This window comes from Pygoscelis adeliae, unplaced genomic scaffold, assembly GCF_000699105.1.
Source record: "Pygoscelis adeliae isolate BGI_AS28 unplaced genomic scaffold, ASM69910v1 Scaffold308, whole genome shotgun sequence".
NCBI lineage: Eukaryota > Metazoa > Chordata > Aves > Sphenisciformes > Spheniscidae > Pygoscelis > Pygoscelis adeliae.
In genome coordinates, this window is record NW_008825306.1 from 1,844,011 (window position 1) to 1,859,829 (window position 15,819).

A 15,819-nucleotide genomic window follows, 5' to 3' on the forward strand; every position below is an offset into this window, starting at 1 on the left:
CAGGCTGTGCGCAGCCCCGAGGGCTTCTTCCTCGGCCGCGCTAGGCGGGATCCTGTAATTCAGCGGTAACCTGAAACGTAGCCGCTGTGGCAAAAATAAATGCACCTGCGCTAACGGCGCGTTCATCGAAGGTGACACGAAAACGGGGTTTTGGCCTCCGACGCAAGAGGATGAGAGCCCAAACGTGCACTTCGCCGTAGTGTGATGCAGTTTGATAGGAGCGGCCGTGGGGCTGCCCTTAGAAGTGCTCGCTGGTTCCCTCCGTCTCTGCACTGCTCTTTTTTTTTCTCCCAAAGTCTTTTGGAAGTGATGCTATTGAATGTACTTTTGTCTCTCACTAGATATGGATAACAGGAAGGATGAAAAAAGTAGGACACTGTGTGCAACTTCACAAGAAGGGCTGAAAGTCCGAGGTAGGCATTGCTAATCTGTTCCCACGCTGTGGTGGTATGTGCGTTATCCTTTATGTCCGTTACCACCTTTGACCCTGATGTTGAGCATTGTCCCTTGCTAATGGTAATAGACCATGGCACGCTAGAAGAGGGGGGAAAAAACACAACCAACCCCTCAAAATAGGGGTTCGTTGTGTTTAAGTTCTGTGAAGAGTCATTTTTGTAGACCATAGTTACTACCATGCTTGTCACTGTTGCCTTGTGTTATCCTAAGAAAAAGAAAAAAGGAAACGAAAACGCAGTAGAAGCAGATCATCGTCCATTTCATCCACATCGTCTTCTAGCACTACATCCACTTCTTCCTCATCACGCTCATCATCAAGGTCGTCTTCTTCAAGTAGCAGAGGTAAGCTACCTCCATGCATACACATGATGTTTACCAGTTTTGATAGCACTCCAGGAAACATTTAAAGCTTATTTTAAATGTGGCTAAACCACCACAAAATGACAGTGTAGAATACCAGTGCTGCACGTTCAGAGCGTTTCCCTCATAACCCTTTCCTATTCTGTGTAAAGGTACCTCTTTACACACAGTATGCAATGTTCTCGTGTTAATTTAAATAACTTCAAAGTAGAAACTGCCATTCAAAGAAATGTAACAATCGTTACAAATGTGCTGTATATATTTAAAACTCTGTATTCATTATACTTTCAAAACACAGATCTTTTTCTGCTTCACCCGTCTATCTAGACCAGAGTTGGGGTTTTTGATTTAGTCTGACTTTGGTCTTAACACTTCAAGCATTTAACTTTGAGGGCTCACGTGAAGTTTATTAATACCAATGACCAAGTTCAATGGGGATGCGTATGCAAGCATTGCAGGACTAAGACTTACCATACTAAGCTGCTGCTTACTTAGAGGACTTGGGGTAGATACTATCTGGGAGTAAGTGCAGATTTTTTATATGGGTATAACTTGTGACATCAAGGGGAATGTATTGCTGATTATATCAGGACTGCATTTGTATCAAAGTATTTGGTATCGCTGCAGGTAAAGTCACCAAATTGCTTGTACCCCTTAAAATGTGTCACACTAAACACTGAAGTGTATTTTATCCTTTTTTACTCTGACTGGGAAGAACTCTAGTATGAACTAGAGTTCTCCTGATGAAAAGTCTAACTTCAGGGTCGGCTGAAACTTCACCGTCTGGCGTAGGACCTCATATTTGTGACTGTGTATTCCACAGTTTAACAAAGACTTAGTTCTGCTTCTCTTGAAGCAGATTTACACCTGTATGGAAATATTCCTTGTTCTCATACTTCAGTGGCTTGATTCAATGTATCTGACATAAATAAATTCTGAAACTATTCAAACCTATGACCTCGTACATTTGATGGGGGGAGGTCTTCCTTTCTTCTTGAATGAATTTTATCCCATGTGATATACTCTAAAACTTCTAAAAGGAATTAAGATGTCATGTCAGACACTGACTGTGAACATGCTTGGCATGCTCTCTGGTTCATCTTTTGGAGGGATGTCAAGAAACGTGTATCTGAGGAAAAAAATCATTCTGAATTAGGCTCAAGTTGTCAGTCTGCACGCTCAGAGATTTGCTAAAACTTTACAGCTAAAAATTCCCTAAGTTTTCCCATTCACAGGGGAGAGCAGACGATCTAGCAAAAATGTCCTACAAGGGCATGTTTAAACAACTCTATTTACTCCATCTAGACAAGAAAAGATGTGAGCTAAGACAGATACATAGGTGTAGGTAGTTGCCGCTATGGTGAGGGAGTGAAAAATCGTTCTGTGACTTTCAGAGCAAGGAATAATGACCTTAAATTGCAACAGGAGGGATTTGAATTAGATCTAGTACAAATACATCCTAGCAGCAGAACAGTGGAATAGCTTGCCTAACCTGCAGTTAAAGACCTTGAATGACAAAGATTGCCCCAGTCTTATGTGTCAGGTATAGCAGGAGTGGAGTTAACATTCCTTGGGATAGCAAAATGGAGATTTCTTCCGGCATTTTTTTATCTGTCTTTCTCTTTTCTTATTTAGTGAGTGCAGCTGTTAGACACTGGGCAGTGGCTGGGAAAACCAAGAGGAGAGTAGGGGAAACTGTATCCTGCTCTCTTGGGCTGTATGCTCCACCCGCCTTCTCCAACCTTGCTGGTAGCATAGGTTATATGGAAAATGAAGCTAACTTGAATGCAGAAAGGACACGCTTTGTTGTGGAAAAAGAGACATCGGGATATAGAAACTGGGAATGGAGCTTGTTAGGTGGAGCTGGGGAGGGGGTTCCCCTCAGACAGGAGACACGCAGGCGAATCAGTGCTAGAACTAGGGAGATGAGTGGCTGAGTATGGAAACAGATTGAGCTAGTGAGGAGGCCAGATGGTGAGGGCTGGCAACTCAGAAAGAGTGAACAGGAGGAAAAGATGGCCTGGCTTAGCCTAGGAAGTCAACAGTTGAGTGCAGAAGTCCAGAGAAGTTCTTCTAGGGTTTGTGGTTATGAGAACCGTGGCTAGGATGGTGGGAGATAAAACTGAGTCTGGAAGAGATGTGGGCAAAGAGATAAAATTGGGCAAGTGTCTGTTCGCCATAGTGTACTGATTTTCAGAGTCTGGAAGGAAACCCAGTGTTCTTGAATGTACCCCTTTCCTGATATTGGCAAACATTTGTAAAAGCCCTCTGGCCAGGTATGCCATCCCCTGTGGGCGCTTAGACCAGTCCGTTGTTACCAAGAGACTGAACGTGGTGATAGAATTACCATTTTCATCGTTTCTTCTGACATGCTTGTGCTGCATTGGTCATTAGGAGGCCAAAAGAAGATTGCTTGGGCAGCCTTGCCTTAGACTTTTCTAACTTTTGAGTCTGGCTGTGCTCTGGTATATTCCTATAATGTTATCTTCTGCTTGGAATTTATTATAAAGAAACTGCAGAGCTGATAGCTTGAAGGCAGTCTGTTGGAAGACTAGTAAGCTGTTTCACAATCTCTCCAGGTTTACAGTCCCATAGTCAAAGCTGGTGCTTCAAAATCGACTTCCTCACATACCAGTCACAGTGTAATCTTTAAAATCTATGATTGGCTTATAGAACTTGTGAGTTTCTGCTTTACAAAATTTACGAAAAACCTTGAAGTTGGAAGGTGAGCTAAGTAAATACGAAAAGTTTTTCATGTGCCTTGAACAGCGATAATATTTTCAGTGGTTTGTCAGCCCCAGCGGTACTTTTTGTTGCCTCCTTTGAGGGTCAGGATCCCTGGCTATAAAACAGATATTGGCAATCAGTTGAGCACAGCTGCGGAAAGAAGAGAGAAGTATTGTCTCTTAATATAATATATTGGTATAAGTAATCACTGAGTAAATAGGGTATTTTCAGTTTCGTTATTAGACCAGTAAGTGGCAGTAAGTTAATGTGTTGCTTTTCTCAGGGTTAATTTCAACCAGTGTTTATATATATATATATATATAGCTGAATTAAAGTATTTTCTTCTTACGTTTTACATTTCTATATGTCTTATTTGTAAAACCAAATGCCTTTTTCAGAATGCTAAACTTCCAGGGTTTGATTTTGTTTTGTTTTGTTTTTTTTAATTTTAGATTCTCCTAAGTCTAAATCAAAGAAAAAGAAAAAAGAAAAACACAGCAAAAAGGTAAACATTTACAAAGAGCAATAAGTAGTTAGCAAACAGAAAACAGTTCTTCATATTTCGATAACCTTAAATGTCATGTAAGTTGTAATGCTTTTGTCTGTGGCTATGTAAATCTGAATCATGCTTTTAGGGTTACAGTAGGTGAACTGATAGGTTGGCATATACTTGACTGTATACTAAAGGAGAAATAATTTAAAGGTTCCTTTTGCCAGTCATTGCTGGTCCAGCTAGAGTTTAGAGTAGTCTCTGAAGAAAAGAGAAGTGGGGAATCTTGATAACTTTATAGAATTTGTCAGAAGAAACGATTTATAGTCAGTGAGAGAGTAGTAGGTTCTCGCTGTAGTAATTTTTCTTTTTCATTTTATTAGGACTTTCTGTTCAGTGATTTTTATATATTAGGGTTACATTAAAAGAGAGAGAATAGGGGATCAGACCATTTCTGTTTCTCAAGATCTCACAGGTTGCTAACCCTGCTGCATTACTTCCTGTGTACTTCAGAGAGTACCTCTTCAGCAGTGGTAAGGGCAAGCGGTAGTGGCTGTCTTGACTAGCCAGGGCATTGAGAGCTACTTGTGGATTTCCTTTTTTTGCCCTTGTGAGTCTGTAAGCATAAGAGTATATGTCTCATACTTGTAGAAAAGGAAAAAAGAGAACAAAATGAAGAAAAAGAAAGAAAAGAAGAAAAAGAGAGAGAAAACAGGACCTGTCCAGCTTTCTAAGGTATGCTTGTGTGAGTCTGAAGTCCTGTTATATTTCTCATCTACACACTTAATCTGTCCTGTCATAAAAATGTTTATAACACAACCAGTTTTGTCATCAGCATATAGAAACCCATCTCTATTGTATGGACAGTTAGGAAGTATAAAAGATTGGTGTCTGTAATTTTATTTAAGATTTGTAACATTACAAAATAAAGTAAAGCTTATGTCTTTCTAATGTGTAATCTCATCTTAGTTCTTTAAAAACAAAAAGAAGAATGAAAACTACAGCATGATAACCGGAAAGAAAATCAAGATGAGAATAAAGAAGACTAAGAAGGATAAAGAGGTAAGAGTTAAAATAGTCTATATATCCCTAAGGGAAAATACTGTATATTTTAATATTTTTCTAAGAGTAGTCTTTTGTAGAAGGGTAGATCTTACAGTTAGGAGTTGTAAATTGAGTGTAGCTTTTAATGTGGCTACGATGCCATATGAGAAATTTTAATTCGTTCTTTTGGCAGGCTTTGTCTTATGAGTGGGCTTGGAATACTCAGGCACGAGTAGATAAACCAAAGGATGCTTGTGCACATTCTTAGAATTTCAGTCTGTAATGTTAGCCGATTTGTGGCTTTCTCTGTTGATGTAATTTGCACTGTTTTTAATTGTCCTCATCTTCTTTCAGTCTCTTGTGATCAATTGTGGCAATTGCTGCTTTACTGTGTTTTTCTAACGCATGTGAGGCTAGCCATTATTTAGAGAGGAATTAAAAAAAGATGATAGTAGTAGTAGGACCACGTGCTCATGCATTCTCTCAAAGCAGTCAGATGTTTTTGCTGAGATACCTGGAGAAATAGATATCACGAATAGCATTTTGTGCTATTGCTATGGGTGTTTGGTCTCAGCACTTAAATAATATGTTCACTCTCTTCAGCAGTTTCCACACCTTAGAGTGATCTGCAGAGGGCTTCTGGTACTAGTCAGTATGTGTTAAAAGAGTTACTTTGCTAAGGTATCCAGTTTGGCAGATTCTGATTCAGCCGTAACAGTTCATTCTATAGCTACCAAAGCAGACCTGAGCATTCCAAGTTAAATTTGATCAAACATACGTTATCTTCTTTCCGTGGCACTGAAGTTTGTGTTGAATTATGCTGAATGCTTGCTAGCCTTATCCCAGTAACGTGCTTGTTACAATATTTGATGTCAAGTATTTGATGTTGGTCCCTTTTTGATTGGTGTCTATGGTTATGAACGTGCTGAATTTAACAACATCCATTCTTCACAGTAGTTTAAGATTCAATGATTGTTTTATGAATTGTGATTTTAATAACACTGGAAAGAAGCGTTTTGACTGTTTGGGCCATCTCTTATGTAAAGAAAGAACCTAAATTCATGGTTCCCTTTCTGTTATGCTGCAAACTGCTGCTTATGCATAGAAAAAAATGATAACTTCCCAAAGCACAAGACTTGCTGTGTGTACAGTGAAAGTTGCCTCAGACACCAGAGAATTGCATCTCCTCTGCTTGTGAGTTCTCTCCTGAGCAGGCTATGAGCTACATGATGACAACCCAGTGGAGCCTCCACAGGGAGCCACTTAGAAAATGTGTCACAAAATAGTGACAGTGACAGCTTGTCTCCTATAGCATCACTCCTGAGTACCCATTGCCTTCCACTTCCTCCAGACACTCACACCTAACTGGTAGCTAGTCTGTCTAGCTGTTTGAATGTGGTAGCGTTTGTTGTGCAGCATGCTGAGATGTGAAAGCCCCACAGAAAGCAGGGTTATGCAGCCTTGGTCCGCTGAGTACAGGTCTGTTAAACTGCTGCCTCTGCTTTTCTGCTCTACAGAGAGACCGGAACCGTGCAGAACTCCTTGAGTTTCTGAACTCTGCCTTATAATGGGAGGAGTGCTGACCAAGGACTTGTAAATATGCCAAGCCAACGATCATCATGCCTAGCAAAACACTAAAGGGAAACTCAGGGAAAAGGACGCCAAGTTTGACAAGACCAGACCCTCCTGCTGGGAGAAGACAATCGGGATGTCCTTTTTGTTAATGGCAAACTGAAGAGTAACTGATAACTTGTTAATGAAGATCCATGTCCTCCTTTTGAGATCCTAAGGTAATAGCCAGGCTGTGGTGTTTTAGAAGAGCCTAAGAGTGTGTCATTGACAATGATAAGAAATGACACACTGAAGTCCAATAATGTAATTTCTATCCTAACTGCATGCAGAATGCACTCTTAATTTCAAATGTCTTAATGTTTCTAGTAGTTTAAGCAAAGCAGAGTATTTGTAAATGTCTATTTGAAAGATGAGGCGTTTCTATATGTATATTTTTTCCAGTAGTGGTTTTACGTCCTAAAGAGCAAGTTGACCTTTATAAATAGAACATGCTTTTACATAAATGATTTTTTGACAGTTCATTCACTAATACATTATGTTCTTTTAGAGTTTGAGATACAATCTTTCCCTGGACAGGTTATTGCTCTCTCTCACTAGAAAGTGTGACGGTAAAATACTCTAGAGCCGTAATGGTAGCTGAATGATTTTTATCCTAAAGTAGAAGCAGGAAAGGTCTCTGGTTTTGTTTGTTTATCTGGATCAGCTGTTCAAAGGCAGCTCACAATAGATAGTTTACCCCCCGCATCTGGAGTTGCAGTTCCTAGACCTAAAAACTCGGGAGTTCTGGCCCACCTTTCTGATCCCATGAGCTGTGTATCAAATCTTCCTCCGCCTGAAGTGCAGCAAGACACATATCGCATATCTTAGTCTAATGGAAAGAGAAAGAGCCGTAGGAATGATGCCGAGGCAGGCAGTGACAGTGACCCTCCAGGTGTGTTGACAGTCCACTGTGAGATGAGACAGGTCTGGATATGCAGCTGGACCCCAGCGTAACTTGTGTGTGTGTGTTAGCCGTGGTAGTTTGCTCAGTGCTTGCTCACTTCCTTCAAAAGCCTTGACTTTTGATTACCCAGCAGGCCCCTGTGTACATAACCCAGATGTGGGAATTCCACTTGAGTCCCTTGTGTAGCAAGTTCTGCTTGGGAACCACAATTTAGGAATGCCTGAAGAAGGGAGTCAAGGGTAGTTGACTTTGACAACAATATCAGGTGTACAGTGGTCAAAGTGTGGGGAGTTCATTAAAGAGCAAACAAGCAGAAAACTCTTTGTGTCTGTGTTTGCCATGGTGTTTTAAGTAAATCTAACGATTTGTACCATTGCTCAAAGGATAATTTTAAAACTGTTTTGATGTGTGAAAGCTTCTGAAGGTGCTAGAATCCTGCCTTTTCCCTAGGGTTGGTTTTTTTTTTTTTGTGAAACATTTTGCAATTGTTGCAGAGATGTAACTCTTTAGAGAGGAAAGCCCTGATCTAGAAGAGCAAGTCCTTACAACCTTATGAACATAAAACATGAAAACACATAGGTAAGAACTGGAGTTTACTTGACTTTTAACCTGGTGATGAAAGCTTTTTTTGGAAGCGCTGTTCTGAAATGTCAGTAGGGGAAAAAACAAGCAAACAAAAAAAACCCTCCTCCTTTTTTTTCATGGGGATCATGCTTTGATTTACGCTACTTTGGTATCTTCTAGGTAGCGATGCCAAAGCATCTTGCCTAGATAAGCAGCTTTTATCTCTGGAGTTCTCTTAACAAGGTTAATCCCAAACACACTCTTAGAAGACACTAACATCCTTGCCATTCCCTAGGTTGTATTTTATGTAAAGATAGTATCACTTCCTGAAAATTTGGGGGGAGGAGGCAGGGGAGTAGAAATTTGGAAGATAGAAAGCAAATAGGAATGGGAAACCCAGAGATCACACTTGTAAAGAACTGCATTGGTTGGAAGGTTCAGACTTAATTGAAATAATCTGCTTTTTGCTGCCTTATTCAAGATCGGTCAAGATCATAAAAACTCTTTCAGTGTTCCATGCTAGTACGGAAAAGGCAAAGGACCTTTAGTAATACGATGTGGTCCGTTCCTCTTTTAGGGTTTTGGTAGTTGCCAACTCTGGCTGTACAAAAATGAGTCAGACCACTTTTTCTTTAAAAAAAAAAAAAAGAAAACTTTCTATTTTTGCTGTTTGAGGACAGAGGAATTTTTCCTGTTCAGTTTTGACATGCTGGATATGCTTTGGTGACGCTTTAAAGTATTTCTATGCCAGTATTTCCTTCTAAGCTATCATTTCTTTTAGAAAGCCAAGCTGCTTAGTTCTGTGGCAGTGATTCAGTTTTATTCTCTCCTGCCCAGTCAGTTTTAAGTGCCGTCTGAAACTTCCCAGCAGTTGCTGCTTTTATAAGCCTCCTTTTCTTTCCTACCCATCTCCATGTAGATTCTTGGGTTTCTAAAGAGGTTTGAGTTCATGTTGCATCCTTCCCTCCCCCATCTTTCCCCACAAGCACTGAGATCACGTGCATCTTCTTGGGACTGAGTATCTTTGAGGCTGCGGTTTGGAGCTGGCCAACAGATTCCAGTCTCCCTAGCGAGCACAGGCCCATACAACCAGAATAATTGTCCATGCCTTGCCACTTCAGGAAAGAAGTTAATTTTGTTGACCTTTTCACTAAAGCATAGCTTCTTCATACTGCTTCAGATTACTATTATGGCAGCTGAACCAAAGACTGAACCAGATGTGAAGGTTATTACAGTAAGGTAAGAGATGTAGAGAAATGTGATGAAATACAGATCGAGAAATTTGCATGAGGGAACTGTGAGGCAGTGTGGGATGTTGATCTGATATGCAAATGGCTGATAGAGAGCCTTGCTACCAGGTCTCAAAAAAGCGCATATCGCGGGGGAAGATGAAGGCTGGAACAATAGAACAATAGAAAAGATATCGAGGTAGGGATGGAGGGAGACTGCTGCTGTCAGAAGTCATGGAGTGGGGCAGAGGTCAGGTGATAAGGAAAGGGCTGCAGAAGCTTACCTGGCTGGACAAGTTGAGATTCTTGCTAAAATGCTGAATAATAGAAGTCTTTTAGATGTGAAACCTACCTTTTTGTATGTGTGTGACAGTCTTCCCTATCACACCCACTTTCTGTGTCCCTGCACTGTTTTCCATTCTGGGAATCATGCAGAACTCAACTGAATTTTTTTAACAACAGAAATTCCAGAAACAGAAGTCACTGGGGTGGAAAGGAGGGGAAGGATATATTCTCTGAGCTGCTGCTGCCATGCCCATCCTCCTTGGCACCGTTCTTTCTAAGTATTCTATCCCATTTACAAAAAGTTGTGCCACAAGCAGCAGAATTGATAAGACTTGGTCCCTTGGGATTTGTGCCCGTTGCTTTTTAAGCCCTTGCTACCACATGAGTCCTACTTCCGACTTGTGTGCTGTAGTTAGGCAGGCGTAAATGTAAAATGGCTGTGTGGTTTTCATCGGTCTCATGGTGGAGGGTGCTGATTTGGATCTCCTGGATCTAGTGAGTAATTGTCATGAAGCAGGAAAGGAACCAGGTATTTCTAAAGATCTCTCCACAATTGATACAACTGGTAGTAGTTCCAAAAGTTATTGGAAGGGGATGGAGCACAGTTACATAAGTTTCTTTTCTTATGCAGGGAAAACAGGCAAAAACCCAAACATGAAAGAATCGTTGATGCAAGTAATTAAGTGATTCAGCCAGTTCTCATGGGCAACGCGATTCTTTGTTACTTGTTTCCTTTATGATTTGCCTGAACTTGACTCCTTTGCTCGTGCAAAAATGTACAAGAGATCAAGATGAGAAAATACTTTTAAATACCACTTTGTCTTGGAAGTACGTGCCTCCATTGAACTAAGATATATCATCCTGCAGTGCTGAGCAGGGCCTGCAATTTTGATACCTGTTCAATATTTAGTATGGTTAAACTTAGGCAAGTTGTGCTGTTTTGATGTACTTGGATGCTCCATGCTGCAGGAATATATGAGCTTCCCAGTCATCCTCTGCAGCAAGGAAAACTGAGTGAGCTCTATATGCAGGGGAAAAGCAGAGGTCAGAGAGGCTGAAGTAACTTGCCCTGGGGTCGCCTTCTGGTGAGGTGCAGGTGGGGGCCTTGACCACGGGATGGAGCTCTGATATGCTTTGTTGTACGTGTTTAAACATACTCCTTCTGGTCTTTGCTGTGCATATTTAGAAACAAGTTTCGAAAGTTCTTGCTCAGCTGTCAAGGTTGAGACCTCCACTATCATTTGGGAACTCCGTGAAATGGCTGGATTTTAACTGGTAGTGGGTCCTCCTGAAGGATATGAGGTTGTGGGCACACCTGAAAATCCTCCAAGTCTGCTACTTGGTTATATTTGAAGCTGTAGGGTGATAAGCTTTTGAGGAGCTGCTTCTTAAAATTATTGGCAAACACCCAGTCTTCTAGTTCCATCTCTGGATAAAATGGATCATCAAAATTACTGTCTAGTGCAGGGATCATGATTTATTTGGCTGTTGACAACGGGTATTTTTTCCTGCCTGTTGAATTTCGGTCTTAAATTGTGATTCACAAGGAGTTTGAAACGTCTAGTGTTTTCTGAGGAAAGAGCTGGACATCATGCTGAGGGCTCTAAGGAAAGCATGTTTTGAGCCTTTTCAAGCAGTGTGAAGAACACCGTTAATACCCAGTCTGATGAGTGTACATCGATCACAGAGGCACAATGTTTATGATGACAACTGTTGTGATACCAGCATGCTGGCCACTGGTGCTGTCTTCCAATAAGGTGCTAAACACTACAGCTAACATCAGTTGTGTTCGTTTTGCTCTCCATTCGTGAGCTGTCCTCTGGGTGACAGTGGTGTGAGAGAAAGGTAGCACGAGAGTGAGGAATCTGTATTTGCCAGGAGAGGCCTGGTTAGAAAGTTGCTGCCCGTTTCCTGGTTAATCAGTGCTGGGAAATCTGCCGGCAGGTGGCATTGCTGTCCAGCTGGACGGTCACAGAAATGTAATTTATTTATTTAGTTATTTATTTACCTTTGGACATTGGCTTTGCACTTTCTTATTCTGAAACCCTATAATTAGCCTGCAAAGGCCTAATTATGTGTTGTTTATGGGGAACATTTGTTACTGCTGTCCTATGAATTTCATCCAGTCTTTCTTCATTTCTTGTTCTTGGGTGTGCTGTGGACAGACAATAGTCTCTCCTGCTGGTGCTTGTGTGCCAAAGGCAGAAGGAAGCCTTTAACTTCTAAGTAGTTGAATGCAACAGGAGCAAGTTGGCTGAGAGCCCGTAGGGACCTGGAAGGATCAGGTGTTCTTGCACCATCCGTACCTGGGGCTGCTGAGTTCTTCAGGAACTGCACCCTGCTCTTCTCCATCTCTTAAATAATTTCAGATCTCTAGTGCCGGAATACAGAGAAAAAAAAAAAAATACCTGAGGAGTATTTCACTGTCACTGCTTCATACCACATCTGGTTATTTAAATAGTCTTCAGACTAAATTAGGTGCAATCTGTTGCTTTAGGCAACCTGACGCTGCAGAGAATAAGGTTGGAAAAGGTACTGCACAATGACTGTGACCTGATAGAGCCCTCTGAGAATACAGCATTCTGATCACTAAACAGTAATTAACATTCTGAGAGTAGATACTCTGATGTAGAAACACATGCTCTTTCCCACACTTCTGCAGTATCTGCTATTGGGTCAGATTAGATTTATTTGGTAGAGGCAAAATGTAATTGTGACCAAAATATAGAGGTGAGATGCTATAATCTGGTTATCTAGCCAAGACCCTAAGAAGTTATAATTTTATGAAATATAATTCTGTACAATATACACAGATAACCATAGAATCATTAAGGTTGGAAAAGACCTCTAAGATCATCGAGTCCAACCATCGACCCAACACCACCGTGCCCGCTAAACCATGTCCCTAAAGTGCCGCATCTACATGTCTTTTAAATACTTCCCTGGGCAGCCTGTTCCAATGTTTAACCACTCTTCCAGTAAAGAATTTTTTCCTCACGTCCAATCTAACCTCCCTGGTGCAACTTGAGGCCGTTTCCTCTCGTCCTATCGCCAGTTACTTGGGAGAAGAGACTGACACCCACCTCGCTACAACCTCCTTTCAGGTAGTTGTAGAGGGCGATGAGGTCTCCCCTCAGCCTCCTTTTCTCCAGGATAAACAGTCCCAGTTCCCTCAGCCGCTCCTCATAAGACTTGTTCTCCAGACCCCTCACCAGCCTCGTTGCCCTTCTCTGGACACACACCATAAATCGCCACATAATTCACTGTGCTTCTTGTAGCCCTTTTCCTCACCTTTCTGTCATGTTTATTAAGATCTCACCCTGCAAAGATTTTCCCTTCGTTTGAGAATATCTTTGTGCAGCAACTGCACAGAAAATACATGGTAGTCATTGGGAGACCTGGGCCCAAGACCCAGCTCTCAGGGCCAGCACAGTATCTTTCTGATGTCAGCCAGCTTGAAACATGGCTTGTCTGGTCATACAAAGGGAACAAGAGGTCCCTTGTGCCGACAGCCCACAGCATGGACGGCAGTACCAAGGAAAGGCAGGCGCTGAGATTATGATGTCTCTGCCTGGCACAGGTGGGTGGAACTGAGGGAGGCTTAATAGCCCTACCTCTGTTGCAGGGCACAACCAAAAAGGCATTGACTCATGTAGTCCAGTGCTCCTCAGAATGCTTTTGGGGCAAAACTGCAGTGCATTGTCCTTTATCAGGGAGGTGTAGTAGAAGACAGGAATATCAGAATGGCCATCCAGTCAAGGCCTAGCCATCCATAGTTTTCCTCCTGAGAGAGGCCTATAGCAATGTTTTGGGGAAGTAGTGTAAGCAACAACACAGATTTGCTTGTCCACAGCTTCTGGCAAGGAGTGGCTTAAGCCCTGTGCTGTAGGCTGCATCCTGACCACTGTGGTTTACTAACCCTCTGAACTTGCGTAGTCCCCTTTTGGAACCACTCATCTGTCTGATCTCCAGAATATGCTGAGCAATGCAATCCATACTTCAGTAATACTTCATGTGGGGAAAAAAATCACTTCCTTTTGTTTAACACATGCATGCTTTGCATGTACAATGCTTAGCAGAGGAAGCCCTGGGCCATCTGCTAATATTAAGGTGTTCTAGTACCCAGGATCAGGTACAGAATCAATAGGAGTGACTCAAAAGCATCTGGAGACAAAACATCCGTTTTGTCACTTACATCTTCTCATTTTGTGGCAATACTAGTTAATGTAAGATGTGCTTGGAAGCACGTTGATGAAGACTTCAGTTCAAGGTTGTATCTGTAAACCACTTGGCTTCAGAGAATTTCAGACCTTTGCAGTTGTTTAATCCTGGTTATTTATCACCTTAAATCTTGGGATCTGTTTGTAGAGGTAGCAAGACAGAAGGTAGGTGGCTGCGTTTGTAGCCCGTAGAGAGAGGATGGGGGTTTTTTTGTTTAGATCAAGTGCCTTTACCATTCTTGCCTTCCCCCTCTGATACACACACAGTAGGGCAGTGGAACAGCTGTTGTGTTTGGCTAGATGTGGACAGATTATATTTCAGGAGATCTTTAATTAAAGACAACAAGTACAAAAAATTGTTTTCTATTTCACAGCTTTGCTTTAATTCTCTGAAGTTCCGTGATGAAATGTATAAACAGTGCAATCTCAGCAGACAGGTATTTCCTGCAAAGCTTACTCCCAATTCCCCACGGCATGATAGCTGTCTGAACTATATGCTGATATGGGTGAGGAACCTCACCTTCTGCACACCTTTGCTGGCTACCACAGCCTGTGGGCCAGGCTCATCTGTAGAAGCCATAGAAGCAGGGCTACGTAGTCTCTCTCAGGTGAGTAGTGACTCTGAGGAGTGTTAGTCCTTTGAAGGTGAGCAGTGCAGCTGGACAGCTATAGAGGTGTTGCCATTACTTGTTAGAATGTATAGTAAGTCTAGGACTGCTTTCTCCTGGGTGTAACAATGTTCTTTGGACAGCATAACACTATCAGCAATGGGGCAACAGCGATGCTCTGGGCTGATACCAAAATCCTTGCTCAGTTTCGAGAAAATGATTGAGCATTTACAATGATTCTTGTTCAGTTCACTTGTTTGTTTGCTAATGATGTGCTGCTATTTCACTTTTTTTTTCTTCCTAAAGAATTAAGACACTGGACTAGCTCTCAGGAGGGGCTAAGAACAGATCAGAGAGTCTCATCAGGGCTGTGTAGAAATGTTGGGGTTTTTTTTCTACACTAGCAACTGGTGCAGCCCAGGAGGAGCAGAGCTGTAGAGTCAGTTGTCGGTGAGGACCTGATGTTCACGCTATACAAGTTTCATGAGGGTTTACTTCAGACCAGTGTTAGTCCAGCTTTATGGTCTGCAAGCCAGCTGCAATGGATCATTTGGGTTAGCTTCATCCAAAAGCAATCTAGTTTGCCCACTGTGCCTGCCCAGTGCTATGGACCATAGCACAGTAGATGGGGACAATCAGGAGTTGCATGCTCCTGATTTGAACTAAAATGCTAATTTAGCCACACCAAATGTGGAATTAGGAAAAGGCAAACATGGGTGGGTAGTTGTTGCTGCATGCTGTGGCCAAAGGATCATTTATGGTTCAGTCTGCAGCATTCCTAACAAAAATGAGCACCACAAGCACAGTGCAGCAGTTGTGCATCCTAACCGCCTCCCCAGCTCTGCTTCAGTACCTGCTGGTGCACACGCAATGCAGAAGGTCACAGTCAGTCTCCAAGCAGCTGGCTATAGGCAAACATACTAATTCTATATCTTTAAGAGTATTAGATAGCAGAGTAAGAACAGAAACCTCATAGCTTGGTATCTGAATATCCCTTTATCATCAGATGCCATTGTGAGCCCAGTGTAACTTGCAGAAGAGGTACAGGGAAAGTGATACTGTTTTAAAGTTTGGATTACATTTTGTTGTAGAAATAGAAATTATAGGTAAGTTGAGGCACAACAGCTGTCGCAGGTACTGCCACAGCCTGGCCTCCATAACATACATGGCTTTGACCAAAGGTCAGATTTGTCTGCCTTTCCTGGCTGTTAAATGAGAATGGTATCTGCTAGCTGGAGGTTGTTAATGAAGGACACAGTATGATCGTAGGCTGCTGTGATATTGTGAACACCCGTTGTTGGGTGATTTCCTTGGCTTTGTA

General features: G+C 41.9%; 1 protein-coding gene and 1 long non-coding RNA gene across 2 annotated transcripts; both read left to right on the forward strand.

Annotated features, from left to right (window-relative positions):
• The first annotated feature begins 293 nt into the window (after nucleotides 1-293).
• Nucleotides 294-4,583, forward strand: LOC103922121 (ADP-ribosylation factor-like protein 6-interacting protein 4). Its single transcript, XM_009330209.1, has 4 exons — nucleotides 294-413; nucleotides 667-798; nucleotides 3,996-4,048; nucleotides 4,509-4,583. The coding sequence occupies exons 1-4, from the start codon at nucleotides 320-322 to the stop codon at nucleotides 4,581-4,583; spliced, it is 354 nt and encodes a 117-aa protein (XP_009328484.1). The 5' UTR covers nucleotides 294-319.
• Nucleotides 4,584-4,689: 106 nt separating this feature from the next.
• LOC103922097 lies at nucleotides 4,690-7,303 on the forward strand. Its single transcript, XR_663869.1, has 3 exons — nucleotides 4,690-4,768; nucleotides 5,003-5,095; nucleotides 6,595-7,303. It is a non-coding gene; the product is annotated as an uncharacterized LOC103922097 (long non-coding RNA).
• Nucleotides 7,304-15,819: the final 8,516 nt, after the last annotated feature.